This window comes from Phascolarctos cinereus, unplaced genomic scaffold (genome assembly GCF_003287225.1).
Source record: "Phascolarctos cinereus isolate Bilbo 61053 unplaced genomic scaffold, phaCin_HiC Scaffold_4;HRSCAF=312, whole genome shotgun sequence".
Taxonomy (NCBI): domain Eukaryota; kingdom Metazoa; phylum Chordata; class Mammalia; order Diprotodontia; family Phascolarctidae; genus Phascolarctos; species Phascolarctos cinereus.
In genome coordinates, this window is record NW_027555847.1 from 88,450,182 (window position 1) to 88,467,186 (window position 17,005).

The following is a 17,005-nucleotide window of genomic DNA, read 5'->3' on the forward strand; positions in this document are numbered from 1 at the left end:
ATCAATGTTGGTCATTGCACAATATGGCTGTTACTGTGTATAATATTCTGATGATTCTGCTCACTTCACTCAGCGTCAATTCATGCAAGTATTTCCAGGTTTTTCTGAAGTCCTCCTGCTCATCATTTCTTGGAACAGTAGTATTCCATTACATTCATATACCACAACTTGTTCAGTCATTCCGCAATTGAGGAATCCCCTCAGTTTCCAATTTTTTGCCACCTCAAAAAGAGCTGCTATAAATATTTTTGTACATGTGGGTGTAGGAAGATTTTTCTACCAAGGAAGCGATTTCCAAGTCCTCAAACTTCATTATTTTGAAATTCTTATGACCATATTTGCTCATTTATCCCTTCCTATATTTTAACTACTTCATGTTTTTGAGAAGACCCAGAAAAAATTTTACCATTTAATTTCCTCTTGAGTTCCTTTTTTGGAAACAATAGTCGCTAAAAATTTTTGGTGCAATCTTTGAGCTATATATAGAATAATTGCCTTAGAAGGGAGACTTTTCATGAGTTCTAGATATCAGCTAACTATCATTTTCTCATAAATGAAAGTAAAAATGTCAAAGATAAGTGATGATTCTAAAGTGGCAGAGTACCAGGACTCAGATGATTCTAAGTCTATACTCTTCTCTTATAGTGAACCTCCCAGAAGAGGGCGTAACTTGGGCTTTTAATTATGTAATGGACTTTTAACATGCTTAATAAATCAAGTTTTAAGGAAAGGAAAACTGTAATAGAAGCTGTTTAAAAGGCAAAGGGGCAAAGTTTTTTCGTATAAGACTTCTGTGAGAACATAGTAACATGTTCATTTGTGCAGTGGATGTGCACATTGGTCACATACTGCACAGCACCAAGTTGAACATGTTAGATATGTAATAGAAAAGACTTGTACTAGATTGTTGTACTAATCTTACTGTGAAGTGTGCATCACCTAAACAGATAAATTTCAGTTTTATTTAGTGTGTGTATTTTTTTCTCAATTTGAGAAAATTGAACCATAAAAGCACCTGATAATAGGAGTCATTACATTTTTACTACCACTACTCTGTATTAGACTGGGAGCTCCCTGAGGGTAAAGACTGCCTTTTGCATTTCTTTGTATCCTCATCAATTAGCACTGTGCCTAGCTCATAGTAGGTGTTCAATAGATATTTATTGACTGACTGACTGACTAGAGCCAACCTTGGTCTTTATAGTTTCACAGTTTTGTTTTTTTCTTTCCATTTATATTGTTCTCATTGTGATTATTTTCTTGTTTCTATTTATTTCATTTACCTTTAGTTCATAGAAGTCTTCCCTTCTTTATTCTTTGTTTTTTACATCACAGTAATATTCTAATACATTTCTGTACTACAGTTTGTTTAACCATTGCCCAGTCAATGGATATTGACTTTGTTTCCAGAAATTATCAGCTGTCAAGCTGTCTTTTAGATTGATTTCTAAGGGCTTTTCTGGCTTTAATCATCTATGAATCTGTAGTAGAGCTCCTAGCAGTTATTTCTAATAGGCAGGATACTGCCATTTTTGTCACTTCCTATTCCTAGAATTTCATAGAATATCAGAGCTGGAAGGGAGTGTGTGTGTGTGTGTGTGTGTGTGTGTAAGCATGTGTAAAATGAGGTAGTTGGACAAAGATCCCTTCCAATTCTTCATCTTCTGTAAGGTTTGGATGACCTCTGAACTCTCTCCCTGCTCTCATCCAATGACGTATGTTCTTACAATTTAAGCAGAGGTATCAGAGATAGCAAGAAGGCTCATTTAGAGTCACACAAGTAGCTAATAACACCCAGTGTGTATTCATTAACTTCATGGGATTTTTATCTCTAGTTTGTGGCCTGGGAAATCTGTACTTGAGGTAACATAAGGACTTAATTCTCTGTCTCATAGAAATAGAGTCATGTTTTATTGAAGCTGTAGTGCTTAGGCTGCTACATTGGAGCGCTCTTCAACAAAGGTTTGCGTTTGGTAACCTTCTTATTAGTATTTTAAAAAACCAATTCTATGCACATTTCTTGCTAGCTTGTACATGCCAGTGTAGATATTGCCGTTTGAATTAAGCGTGTTTGTGCAGGCCCTGCGTCGTGCAGGGTTGATGCTGCAAGATAAAAGGTTGATGCTAACCATTTAGAAATGTCTTATTTCTTCAGAGAATTCTGTTGGTAATTAGTTAGAGCTGTAGTAAGAGCAAGTGGTTAGATTTTTTTCCCCACTTGTCACACTGAAGATCAAGTGAAAATCACTTTTGGCAGAAAATTTTTAATATAGGTTATTGCCCTCTCATCCCCTACCTTGTCTTCTCTAGTTTTGATTCACCAATTAGTATCTAGACATACAAAAGCAAGAGAATGGAGTAGTAGAAATAAAGGGTCTAGATCAGTGGTCTCCATACTTTTTTGATCACACAGTCAGTAAAAGCATTTTGAACATATGCCACGAACACCATATGTTACTGAGCTAATTATGTGTATTATAATAACTTACCTCAAAACAGAAATTAATAAAGGATGAAATGACAGTTAATCCTAGAATGAATAGGAAGACATTTGAGTTTATTGAGTAAGGAGATCACATGATAGAATTGTTTTTTAGTAAAATTGTTTTGGCAACTGTGTGGAGGATGGATTAAGAGAAGGAAGGGAGGGAGAAGAATTAAGAGGTCATTGCAGCAATCTTTTCTAGACAAAGTAGAGAAGGGCATATGAGTAGAGAGAAGGAGACAGATGGGAAACAAAAACAAGATTTGGCAACTGATTTTGGAAAGGGGATGGGTTTGGAGGAAATTACAATTTTTTTAATTAAGAATTATTGTATGTCTTATTTTTATATCACTTATTTTCCACTGTCTCTCCCCCAACCCATTCCCAGAGCACCATCTTTTTTAATAAGGAATAAGAAAAGGGAAAGAAAAAAGTTAAACAAAACTAGCCCACATGTCAAAGAAGTCTGCTATTATAGCCAATATTCTGCACTTTTAGGCCCCTACCTCTTCAAAGAAGGTAACAGTAAGAGACTGTAGAATTGGAGGAGCAGGGGCAGCATGGGGAAGGGAGAAGTTGTTTCTCCTATCTCTTTTTTTTGGGCAGAGCTTAATCATTATAATTTTAAAGGAGTTTGACAATTGACCAAGCTGATTTGTAGATAAAATTTTATTGAAAACAATACAACTAAAAATAACCAAAACTCCCAAGCTAGCCCATAACTCACTTATTTCAAACTATTCAATAAGATTAAAATTTTAGCACAACTATATTTTACTGGTCCACAGAATACTTGGCATTATAAAGCTTTTTTTGATGGTACTGGAGGTAAATATGACCCCAGTTTATTGGTTAACTCTTGCTTATCAAGTGAGTTGCAATATTCACCTAATACATTTGTATAGTGAATGTGCTTGTCACTTTCGCTAGGGACTAGATGAAGTGTGAATTTTTTTTTTTAAATAGGCAGTTGGGGTTAAGTAACTTGCCCAGGGTCACACAGCTAGTAAGTGTCAAGTGTTTGGTCTGAGGTGAGATTTGAACTGAGGTCCTCCTGACTTCAGGGCTGGTGCTCTATCCACTGCACCACCTAGCTGTGCCTGTTTCTTTTTTTCTAGGCTTTTTTTTAACTATGGCTTCTGGTTTCCTTTTTCCTGTTTCCTTCTATTCCCCATCAAAGCAAAGTTATTAGTATAGTGTAGTTTTGCGTGTAACAAGTGAGTTCTGGTATACCTTGGATCTGCTCAGTTCAAGCCATACTTAGACTGATTAACAACAATATTTTTTAAATTTATTTTTAACTAATTTTTATTTATTTTGCATCATTGTGAGGAAAACCAGGTAAACAGAAGCAGATAAAAGTTGGTTTCAGCATAGAAGTAAGGTGGTTTAAGAAAAATGTATTACTATATAAATTTGTAGGAAAAAAAAATCTTTGCTATAGATTTCAGATATATCCAGCTGCCATACAAAAAGTCTTTTCCATTGTGAAGATTGCTAATAGTTCTGCTCTTATCAAGATCTTTAAAAAAAGAGAGAAAGAAAGAAAAAGAAATGAACCCTGCCTTCTCTTTTATTCTTTATCTTTAGGGATCCTAAAGATTTTGCAATATGAATAATTCTTTGGAAAACACCATTTCCTTTGAAGAATACATCCGAGTAAAAGCACGTTCAATCCCACAACACAGGATGAAGGAGTTCCTGGACTCCTTAGCATCCAAGGGACCTGAAGCGCTTCAGGAGTTCCAGCAGACGGCTACTACTACTATGGTGTACCAACAGGGTGGAAACTGCATTTACACAGATAGCACCGAAGTGGCTGGATCTTTACTTGAACTTGCCTGTCCTGTGACCACCAGTGTGCAGCAGCAGACCCAGCAAGAACAACAGATCCAGGTCCAGCAGCCACAGCAGGTTCAGGTAAAGAGAAAATATTAGATTATTACTAATGATAAATTACTGTCCTATGTTATGTGAAATTTACTTTGGTTATCTGTTAAAATTTGGTTATCTACTTATGATTTTGACCTTGTGACTTATTTTATAGAGCATTAACACTGTGCTCAGAATTTGGTATATTATGCTTCCCTTGTGTGGAATTTCTTTTTTCTTTCTTTCTTTCTTTCTTTTTTTTTAATATGAGGCAATTGGGGTTAAGGGATTTGCCCAGAGTCAGTGTTATGTGAGTGTTATGTGTCTGAGGCCACATTTGAACTCGGGTCCTCCTGACTCTGGGGCTGGTGCTCTATCCACTATGTATAACTTGAATTATTAAGAAGAAACTGGATATCCTATAGTATCTGGTATAATAGAATATTCTAATACAGAACTAAGAGCTGAGTTTCAGGTTATGTTGAAATACGTGTAGACATTCTAAGAGCTTTAATCTGCTTTAATATATTTACCTCTTAACCTTTCATACGGAACAGTATAGTGGGAGAACTTGTGACTCAATACTAAAATTTAGAGTTTAAATATAGAAATTGTACTAAGACATCAATTTTAAAGGTCTTGATTGTATAGCTCCAAAAATTATATCTTCCCCATATTCTCAGTTCCTTTTTTACATTTGCTTTTTTGAGGCCTTCTGTGTATGAGCTCTCTGGTTGCCTCTTAGAAAAATGTGAAGTGACTGTAGCATTATATTGAAAAAAATAGAAATATGCTTTGCTGAGAAATGGAAAATATTTTCATCTTGATGTATCGTCGTCTCATGTGAAACCCACTCTTCCAGCTAAATATGAAACTTTCTTGCCTTCCCCAGTTACTGCCCCTTTCTGTTCTACCTCAGTTGTCTGGTGCAATTTTTCCTCCCTTTCCTTCTGAAATTGGGGGAGGAGAAATACAAAGCAGGGGAATAATGGAGTAATGGAGGGGAGAGGGCAGATATTTCTAGTTACTCCATAGTGAGGAAGGTAGTGCAATAGCTAATGCCTATCTGGGTATAATTCTATTTATTTCTCCTTATAACAAAGCTCAATAAATTTTATTTGGATGTAGGTGTTAGCTTTCAAAGAAGGAGAAAAAACCAGAAGGAATAAAGAAGTTAGCACCTCATTATCTGTTCTACTCTAAGATCAAGATCCAACTTAGGGTCATTGAGATTCTTTAAATGGTTATGAACAGTATTTCTTGGAAGGCCTCAAAAAGGAGGGAGCTGAGTAAATATGACTACTTCCTGGGTTATATTTGGGATAATCAGAAACCCTAATGGCCAGTGACCCCACTTTTGTGATGACTGAAGCTGAGATGAATGAGGGGTCCTCAAATGGATCCTTAATGCTATAAATGTTTTCCTTTCAGTTGATCAGTTTAGTAAAATTTGTGTGTATGACCAGGAAAAATAAATTGCATTTTTTTGCAATCATCATACTGATCAAAATAGAAATCATGATGAAATTGTTATGTACCATGGTGACCTAACACCTGGGATTTGTTGAGCCTTGCCTTTGAGAGCTAGAAGGTAGATGCTGGAGCCATGTAGGAGCAGTCCATGTAGCGTCTGCCTGTGCTTCTTTGAGGATGTCTTCTAAGTGATTATGACAGCTGGGATTTAGATTTGATTTTTTATTCAAGGTTGTTATTCAAGATGCCTGTAGAGTTTTGTTGTCTATTCCTGCTATGTCCTTACGTGTGCTGATTTGGTAAAAGGAATGAACACTTTTTTGTATGTCTATCAGGAGTCTATTTACATCTAAAAATTTGGACCAAAGGCAAAGAAGAAATGTCTTATGATGTGGAAAGTAATAAGTGTAATAACTTAGTCTCTTTAATAATAATAATAATAGAAACTCAGCACTTTAGTAGAAATTTTTTATACCCATTTTACAGATGAGAAGACTGAGCCCAAAGCCAGTGAAGTGATTGGCCCATGGTCATACAGTTAGTGTTACAGCCAGAATTTGAACATGGTCAATGATTCTAAGTCTCTGTTATACCATTTTTCTGCTCATTGTATTCAGATGGTAGGTAGAAGTTGCTGCTTTTGTTGTACTGGCCAAGGTGGATCTAGACTGGCCTAGAATGGCTTAGAAGAATCATCAGTCTGAGGACCAGGGTGAAGGGATTGTTTCTGGGCCTTATGAAGGGTTTTGGAGTGGCTAAGAGCCTGTTTTAGTCTGCATTTTCCTCTGATCACCCAGATTTATTGAACAGTAATTAGAACCCTCAGGATAATAGAGCAAAGCTATTGCTAGAAAAGACTCCTCCCCCACCCTCATCCCCTTTCTAGAATTACATTAAGTGCTTAGTTTGTTGCATTCAATACCCAGTTTAAAATCATGGAATATATACAATGTAGGCACAATCTGCTAGTGATAGTGAATATATACTACAAAGCCGTTTGTCCATCCCTTTGTTCCCCAGCAGATCTGTCCTGCTTTGTGACTAGCTTCCTGGATAAATATGGGACTGACTTTGTACACATGGTACTTCCCCAGTGTCATTGTTATACTCTTCAGCACTTTGGCTCCTTTGCGTCTCAGTTTCTCAATTCCCTGTTCAAAATTTTCTTTCCATTGATTTTTAATTGTACTTCGAAGGACTTAGATAAATGTTTGGGATGAGTGTGACCATATTGTTTGAAATAATCTTTTTTTTCCCATTCCCCTGAACATGAATACTTAATTAGTTCAGTAGGTGATTTTTACTGGGTTGTAATTAGTTATATAAGTATTTTATTATATTTTTAAAACTGGCAAAAGCCAGTTAAAATTCTTTTATTTCTTTTAAGGCTATTGGGGTTAAGTGACTTGCCCAGGGTCACACAGCTAGTAAGTGTCAAGTGTTTGGCCTGAGGCTGGATTTGAACTCAGGTCCTCCTGACTTCAGGGCTGGTGCTCTGTCCACTGTGCCACCTAGCTGCTCCTGTCAGTTAAAATTCTTTTACATGTAAGATGTGACTATAATGTGACTTTTTAAAAACAAACACTTTGGCCAGGCCTTATGCTTACAAGTGAGTTTTGAGCCATTTCAGAGTAGCTATTTTGGAGTCTGTACACCTATTCCAGTGATGCTGTTATTGCTCAAAGGGCTTGAAAATTTCCACTTGTGGAATTAACTTCAGAGCCAACAGTATCATCTTTGAAAATCACTTAGAGTGTAACTGTCATTTGAAAATCATTTTGGTTTTTGTGAACAACTAAAGTAAGTTAGAGCTAAGTCTTAAATGGGTAGTCAACTTGGGAAATATAGTTTTTAGTAAAAAATGAGGTGCAACCTAGCCTCTCCAAACAGATTATCCTCATTTTATAGGTCTGAAAAATGAGTTGCATAGAGAGGAAATAACTTGCTCATGGTTACAAGGGTTGCAGGCAAAATTCAGATCAATGACTTTCAACTCCGTACAAGTTTAGTCTTCTTTCTTCTATTGCAGTTGCATTTCTTAGGCTTTTGTAGGAAAATCTGGAAACCACATCATATAACATTTCAACAAGAAAACCATTTTGATTTCCAAATAACTGGCTTAAAATGAACTTTGAAACATAGCCTGTTTACAAGTACCTTATATGTGGTACTTACAGATATTAGAAGAGGTACCAGGCTAGTGATTCATTATTGCTATCATGAATTAAGTGTTTTAGATTCTTTATTTCTCCCCCCTCTTCCATAATCCATAAGAGAACAACTCCCAAGGTTGATTCTTTGCAGTTTCTATGTTTAACCCACTTTTTGATATTTTGTACAATGTCATTTCCCTAATAGGGATTTTGTTTGTTGATTGTAGCCGTCTGATCAGCACATTTTTGAATGTCTGGTATCCTGTGATTTTTATATTTTTGTGAGCCATTTGTAAATAGTGCCTTAAACTCCATTTCTGTGCTAAGAAAAGTGAATTCCTGGTGTTCTCTAGTGACCTCTTCTGGCTAAGGGAGCAGCCTTCATCTCCTTTCTCATGAGAGCCAGAGCCTTTGGATGAGTTACGGCTCCAACAGAGAATCTTGTCTGATTCCTTGGCCTGTGCAAATAAGAAAATAACCTAGAGGAAGTATTGCTGCACAAGGAGTGGTTTCGAGATTTTGAGAAAACAAGTTCATGTCTACACAAAAGTCTCCTTTATTTAAGGTTTGGGTGTTTATACTTAAAGTGGCAGAAAATCAGGAATCATTATTTTGTAGATGTTTTTACCCAGTTTCCATTAGTCTTTGTCAACTTGGATCCTAATAGGAATCCCTTATCTTATGCTTTAAGGCATTGCTTGAAATTGATTTCCATGCGTGGGTGAACTTAGTTCTTGCTTTATGAAGTAAAAGTAGGGAGCATGTATCAGCAAAAGAGAAAAAAGACTTCCTTTGAAGAATGGTGAATATGAACTGTTAGAGGGACCTAACACTAAGAGAGTAAATGGTAGGAGGTCCTTCTGTCAGAGATTTTTGTTTTGTGTTTTAGCAGAAATCCATTTCTTTATTTTCCTATGAACAAACTAGCTACTATAAGCCAGGAAAAGAATGGGATAAAAGGGAATATAATGTAATCTTATCCTTGAAATCAATCCTAGTTCACATCATAGAGTACTTTAAGATATACAAAGTGAGACTGATAGCACAAGTAGCAATGTCCTCATTTTACAGTTGGAAGAAAGTGAGCCATGGAGAAATTAGAGGACTTGTTCAGAGTTATGCAGATCTAAATGCTACACAAGAGGATTATTTTGTGGACAGAAAGGAGGAAATTAATGTAGTAGAACAGCAAAACAAGGGCAGGGTAAAAGTTTCCTGGAGAATAGGATGCAGAATTGAAAGAGTTTATCTGATCCAGTCCCTAATTTTATAGAGAGGGAGACTGAGGACACTCAGGGAAGGAGACTTGCCAAACCAAAAGGCAACAGTCTTGGTTCATACCCGTGTCTTCTGACTCTTCAATTTCATGTTCTTTCTGCTACCCCTGGCTGCCTTTTACGAAGGGATGAGTTAATAGATATAGTACTCAAGATCCTGAACTGTTTTGCTGTTACATTCCTTAGTGCTGTTTGTTTTTACTCTGCTAGGCCTAAAACAGGAAAAGCTGATTTTTTTTAGCTCTCTTCTGAGAGAACTTAATGCCATCTTTCCTAGACTTTTTCCTCTACTTTCAGAGGAAGTTGAGAATGTCAGCATATTCTGCCTGACATTAGTAATTGGTTTCTTGAAAACATGATTTTTCTTTTAAGTCAAATAACATTATAGGGGGCAGTTAGCTTCATAGGCTTTGTAGAGGATGAGTGATGTTATAATGGTGATTTTTCTTTATAATTTTGTTGTTGTTTAGTTGTGTCCAACTCTTTGTGACAGTTTTTGGGGTGCTTTTGGCAAAAATAATGGAGTGGTTTGCCACTTCCTTCTCTAGATCATTTTACAGATGAGGAAACTGAGGCAAACAGGGTGTCTTGCTCAGGGTCATACAGCTACCAGTCCAATCTGAGATTGGATTTGAACTCAGGTCTTGACTCGAGGCCTGGTATTCTCTCCCACTTAGCTTCACTTAGTTATAATGCATCAATGCTATTGAAGCAAACTTAGGCTTTATATCAGAAATAACTTGCAAATAATTACAACATAATTTCACATAAGTGGAATGGACTATCTCAGGAGTTAATGGGTTTCCTCTTACTGAGGTGTTCAAGAAGAGACTAGATGACCACTTGTAGTGGGGAATCCTTTTCAAGTAAGGACAGAACTTGGTGGGTATTAAGGTAGCTTTGAACTGTATACAGTTATATAATAATTCTTTCAGAGTGATGCTGTCTAGGCCTGTACTAGTGCTGGGTGACAGTAGCCCCATCATTCTGGGAATGTGGCTGGTTGATCTGTGATTAAACCATGTTGGAGAAAAGGTGTATAGGGACAGGCGGCTAGGTCGTGTAGTGGATGGGACATCGGGCCTGGAATCAGGAAGACCTGAGTTCAAATATGGCCTCAGACCAGACACTTGACACTTACTAGCTGTGTGACCCTGGGCAAGTCACTTAAGCCCATTTGCCTCACCAAAAAAAAAAAAGATATATCGTGACAACAGAATAGTACTGTCAAATAGCTGCAATAGGCTCTTTGTCAGAATGGTCAACAATTACAGCATCATGGGTGCTTTTAGTTTTGGCACTTTGTTAAAACATGCTATATGCTAGCTGTCCAAAGACTTAAATTCTGATAATGACACTAATTTTTTTTTCTGTGTTGCCTGAATTTCTTCCCCCTCCTGGAGAATCATCTCATATAATAGAGCATAGGTTTTAAATAAAAAGAGGAAGAAGAGAAAAAAATTAGCAAAACCAATCCATATATCAGAAAGGTCTGAAAATATATATAGTATCCATACCTATGGATCTTTCCTCCTTTTCAAATGAGTGGGTGAAGGTGTCTTCTCATAGCTCTTCTTTGGGCCATGCCTTTTCTTTGTAATTTTATAACATTCACTTAAAAATAAAAACAGTAATAATGTTTTTATTGATATCTTTTGTTTTAAAACTGCCCGAATTTCTCCCAGTACCACCTGCCTCAGCCATACAGTATAGAAAGTATTTTTGAAATAAAAAAAAGAAAAATAGGCCATTCTTTATAATGAAAAAAAAGAGGAGGGGGGGAAGTCATCAAAATTGACATATATAGAAGAAAATTCTGACATATTCAGTGTTCTATACCCATAGATATCCCCCACCCCTTTCCACACACACACACACACTTCTTCAAAGGAGTCAGGAGAAATGCCATCTTATATCTTTTTTTTAATAGTATGTTTTCCCCCAGCTTTGTCAAGAAAATTTTTAGCATTCATTTTTACAAGATTTTGAGTTCCAAATTTTTCTTACTCCTCTCTTCTGAAAATGGTAGGCAGTTTGATATAGTTTATTCACGTGCTGTCATATGAAAGTATTTCCATATTAGTCATAGTTGTGAAAGAAGAAACGGATCAAAGGGGAAAAGAAAACATGAGAAAGAATAAAGTAAGTGAAAAAAATATCTTTTGATCTGCATTCATAGTCCCGTGGTTGTTTAACTGGAAATGGATAGCATTTTCCTTCATGAGTCCTTTGTACTTGTCTTAGGTCATTGTGTTGCTTAGAAGAGCTGAGTCATTCATAGTTATCACACAGTGTTGATGATACTATGTACAATTTTTTCCTGGTTCTGCTCATTTCGCTTTGTATCAGTTTGTACAAGTCTTTCCAAGCTTTTCTGAAATCTTCCTGTTCATCATTTCTTACTGCACAATAGTATTCCCTTATATTCATGTACTGCAGCTTGTTCAGCCATTCCCCAGTAGATAGGCATCCCTTCAGTTTCCAATATTTTGCCACCACAGAAAGAGCTACTACACATATTTTTGTACATGTGGGTCCTTTTCCCTTTTTTATGATATCTTTGGGATACAGACCTAGTAGTGGTATATCTGGATCAAAGGGTATGCACAGTTTTTAGCTCTTTGGGCAAAGCTCCAAATTGCTCTCCAGAATGGTTGGATCAGTTCACAACTCCACCAACAATGCTTTAGTGTCCCAATTTTCCCACATCTTCTCCAGCATTTATTGTTTTCCTTGTCTGTTATATGAGCTAATCTGGTAAGTGTGAGGTGGTGCCTCAGAGTTGTTATAATTTGCATTTCTTTAATCAGAAGTGATTTAGAGCACTTTTTCATATGCCTATAGATAGCTTTGATTTCTTCATCTGAAAACTGTCAGTTCATATCCTTTGACCATTTATCAATTGGAGAAAGGCTTGTATTCTCATGAATTTGACTCAGTTCTCTATATATTTGAAAAATGAGGACTTTATCACAGACCCTTGCTTTTAAAGATTGTTTCCCATCTTTCTGCTTTCCTTCTAATCTTGGTGTCATATCTTCTTTGCAGCTATGGTTCTTTATAACTTTGTAGCATTCACTTTTTAAAAAAATACATTTTTATTGATTTTTATATCAACAGAATTTCTCCCAGTGTCTTTCTCTCTTTGCTCCCTCAGAGAGCCATCCTACGTAACAAAGGGTTAGTTTTTTTCAAAGAAGTATATTTTTTAAGATAAAGATTTTGAAAATCCACAAAAATGATTAAGACATTGAAAATCTGAAAATATATTTAATACTCAACACTTGTGAACTTTCTGCCTTTGCAAAGGAGTGGGATAGGGGGTGTCTTCTTATGTTTTTCCTCCTCCTCCATTTAAACTTTGAGCTCCTGGTGGGTAGAGATTGTTCTTTACCTCTTTTTGCTTACACAACATTTAGCATGGTGCCTGGCACACTGAACATAAACTGAGTTGGAGCCATGCTGATTCTTTGTGATTTTGCAACCTTCACTTTCAGTTTTGTAGGTATTTTTATTTTTTTATTATAGTTATTATGTATATTATTTTCTTGGTTCTGCTAACTTTGCATCAGTTCATATATATTTGTGCTTCTCTGTATTCTTTATTTTTCACAGGAGAGTAATATTCCATTATATTCACATGATATTCATTATTCACTTAGCTTATGTATAGTTATACAAAAGCAAATTCTGGCATTGACCATGTCCAAAAATATATATATACACACTTGAGTCCATCATCTCTGATGGGAGGTGAGTAGCATATTTCAGGGGATCTCTGGAATCATCGTTGATTATTGTATTGATCAAAGTTCTTAAGTCTTTCAAAGCTGTCTTCACAGTGTTGTTATGTAAATTGTTCCCCTGATTCTGGTCACTTTTGATAAGTCTTCCCAGGCTTTTTGTGAAGCCATCCATGTGAAGAGTCTGTGTCAAAAAGTAGACATCTTAGCCACTTTGTTTGCATAATTCCAAACTGTTTTCCAAAATTGTTATGCTGATTCACAGCTCCACCAACAATACACTAGTGTATCTATCCCAAAGTCCATATGGTATTAACTATTCTCATCTTTTGTTGTCTTTGCCAGTTATTATGGGAGGTGAAACCTCAGGGTTATTCTGGTCTGCATTTTTCTTATTATGATTGGTTCGGAGCATTATTTTATATGGTTGTTAATAGTTTGCAGTTTTTTTGAATATTAATATCCTTTGACCACTTATCTGTTGGAATGGCTTTTGAACTTACCATTGGCAAGTTATCTATAATTCTGTGTGTGTGTGTGTGTGTGTGTATTTGTATGTGTGTACAGAAAAAAACTCTTATCTGAGAAATTTGATGCAAACTTTTTTAAATTAAGGGACATGAGAGAGGAAGCTTTATTAAGTAATTTTTTTATTTTATTCCTTTCCCTGGCACTTATTAAGTGAAGTTCCAAAGCATAAAATATCCATTAGAATTGAGACACAATCTTTTAAAAAACTGTTTTGTTAACCTTCATAGCAGAAAGTACTTTAACTTCTATTCCTTTGGCTAACGACTTTAGGGCTAAGAATCATTATATTGAATGTGGATTTGCTTATCTCTGTAGCGAGGTTCAGAATTTTCCCAGTTGAGAATTTATCTTAGTAATTTTACTGATTAGTTTTTACTTCTGTCAACATGATGCTTGTATCCATTTTATTATTGGCTCTGAAGGTCTTGATAAATCACTTCTTAGAATGAGTCAATGAAACTATGAAGCCTGTCAGCGAGGATTTAAAAAAACATACCTGGCTGGTAAGGGAGGAACATAAGAAATTGATTAATTATTGTTTTTAACTCTAATAATTTCTGACTGTTGCCTTCTGTGATTTCTGCATTCTTTTATTTCCCTGGTATAAAAAATAAAGTGATGTACTGTACTTCTAGATTGTCTTCTGTTATCAAATACAGAGACTCCTAAAAAGCTCTTTTACGCTCCCTAAATCCTACCTGTCTCTTTGGTTGATTCTTTCTTCTTTGCAGAGTCAGTCTTACTTAGCCATCTTCATGTAGGCTGTTTGAGTATGCACCATCTCTTTTCCAAGGAAAATTTATTGCATAAAATAGAGAGCTATAACATTTTCAGGATTTGATGCCCAGAATGTAGTGACTCTGTGAATTTTGGTTTTGCTTCATTATGTAGCTTAAAGATGTATTTTTTTAAACTTCCCTTTTAATTAATAATTATCATAGATTGTTACTCTCAAGATTCTGTAGTTGTAAGCCCAGGGTCATAACAGTTAAGCAGGAAGCTTCTTCCAGGAAAAATTTCAGTGTAGTCTCTGTAGTCTTCTGATATACCATTATCAGGAATTTGCTTTGGTCCTCCATTTGGTAATTGAAAGTTTTTTCCCTTTGTTATGTAGTAGAAACTATTTTCCCCCTTTACTTATTCAGTGATGATGATGATGATGATAGCTAATGTTTATATAGCAACTACTATGTCCAGGCAATGTGCTGAGCACTTTACAATTATTATCTTATTTGATCCTTGAAGCAACCTTATTAGGGAGTGCTATTTTTATCTTCCCCATTTTACAGATGATGAAACTGAGGCAAACAGAGGTTAAGTAACTTGTCCAGGTTCATACAGCAAGTAAATGTCTAAGGCTGGATTTGAATTCGGTTCTTCCTGACTTTAAGCCTCAAACTCTTATCTATCTATTGTATCACCTAGCTACCCCCAGGTGAAATGGACTTCTATCTGTCAAAGATAATCCTCCTGCCCCCTCTTATCTCTGTCTTTCCTTATACTCTTCCCTCTTCTCCCACCTACAGCCCTCATGCTTGGAATATATTGCCTTTTATTCTACCCTAAATTCTCCCTGCTGAAGTTTCCCTCTTTTCAAGGCCTAATTCAGGTACTACTTTCTTGATATTTGATTCATGCACTCTCCTTCCTCCCACAAAAGTGATCTCTTCCTTACATTTCTAATGACTCTTTGTCCGGATCTCTATTTTGCGCTTAACGTACTCTGCCTTGTTTCATACCGTGGTACGTGCCTGTACAGAAGGAGAACATGAGATTCCTAGCTGGAAATGACATCAGAAATTATCTACTCACAGCCTCTCATTTTACGAATGAAGAAATTAAGGCCAAGAGAGGCCACAACACTGTAGTAAGTGGTGAAACTTGGATGTTGTATCTTGTCCATTATTTTACAAACTTCTTTAGGACAGGGACTGTTTGTATCTTTGTATTTTTTGGCACGCATCACAGTGCCTTATACATAGTAGCACTGAGCTGAATTAACTGACTGTTGAATTATCATTACTCCAGGTCCAGGTCCAAGTGCAGCAGTCTCCTCAGCAAGTCTCAGCCCAGCAGCTTTCCCCTCAGCTTACTGTCCATCAAGCCTCAGAGCAGCCTATCCAGGTTCAGGTGCAGATCCAAGGGCAGGCCCAGCAACAGGCATCACAGGCAATACAAAGTCAGACTCTGCAGAGCCCAAGTCCCTCTCAACTTCAGGCTGCCCAGATCCAGGTGCAGCATGTGCAAACTGCCCAGCAAATCCAGGCCACAGAGATCCAGGAAGAGCACATACAGCACCAACAGATCCAAGCCCAGCTAGTGGCAGGCCAGGCTATTGCTGGTGGCCAGCAGATCCAGATCCAGACAGTTGGTGCACTTTCCCCACCACCTTCCCAACAAGGTTCCCCTCGGGAAGGAGAGCGACGGATCAGCACTGCCAGTGTCCTTCAGCCTGTGAAGAAACGTAAAGTAGATATGCCTATAACTGTGTCCTATGCTATTTCTGGGCAACCAGTTGCTACTGTGCTGGCCATTCCACAGGGCCAGCAACAAAGTTATGTGTCCTTGCGGCCAGACTTGTTGACGGTGGACAGTGCTCACCTGTATAGTGCCACTGGGACCATTACCAGCCCAACTGGAGAGACTTGGACCATCCCTGTTTACTCAGCTCAACCACGGGGTGACCTTCAGCAGCAGAACATTACCCACATTGCTATCCCTCAGGAGGCCTACAATGCTGTCCATGTCAGTGGCTCACCAACAGCCCTGACAACTGTAAAACTGGAGGATGATAAAGATAAGATGGTGGGCACCACATCAGTGGTGAAAAACTCCCACGAGGAAGTTGTGCAGACCCTTGCAAACTCTCTCTTTCCAGCACAGTTCATGAATGGCAACATCCACATTCCGGTGGCAGTGCAGGCTGTGGCAGGAGCCTATCAGAACGCAGCGCAGACTGTTCACATTTGGGACCCTCAGCAGCAGCAGCAGACAACACCAGAGCAGACGCAGCAGCAGCAGCAGCAGCAACAGCAACAGCAGCTGCAAGTCACCTGTTCAGTAAGTTCCACTTGTCAGATTTATATTGTGCCTAGTAACACAGTAGTGTCCATTGATCTCTTTGAAGCCATATAGTAAAGACAGTGTTCCTTGAGAAAAGGGATTGTTTCATTCTATGTATTAGTATCTTATTATCTCACAGTGAAGATTGAGCTGAAACATAGAATTTAAAATTTGAAAGGACCTTAGAAGTCAAATCTTAGGTATTAGGAAACGGACTCAAAGAGAGTAAGAAAATTCTCTTCTTTTCAGTTATCTTTGCCTAGTATGCAAATAGACTGCCTCTAGAGTTTCTTTGAAGTAATTAGAAACTCTTTTAAGGAAGAAGACTCTTAGGGCTTGGGTACTGGGGATGGGTAATTAAGTGGCATGCACTTATTAAGGGCTTAGTATGTGCCAGGCACTGTGCTA

At 37.3% G+C, this 17,005-nt stretch overlaps 1 protein-coding gene across 2 annotated transcripts in view; it reads left to right on the top strand.

Moving 5' to 3' along the window:
* Positions 1 to 17,005, top strand: part of QRICH1 (glutamine rich 1) — a 79,691-nt gene that overhangs the window by 30,844 nt on the left and 31,842 nt on the right. For both annotated transcript variants that reach the window (XM_020998969.2, XM_020998968.2), the window contains exons 2-3: positions 4,076 to 4,405; positions 15,563 to 16,594. In XM_020998969.2, the coding sequence (XP_020854628.1) occupies positions 4,097 to 4,405; positions 15,563 to 16,594 (1,341 nt within the window). In that variant the 5' untranslated portion in view covers positions 4,076 to 4,096. The remainder of the gene's footprint in view (positions 1 to 4,075; positions 4,406 to 15,562; positions 16,595 to 17,005) is intronic.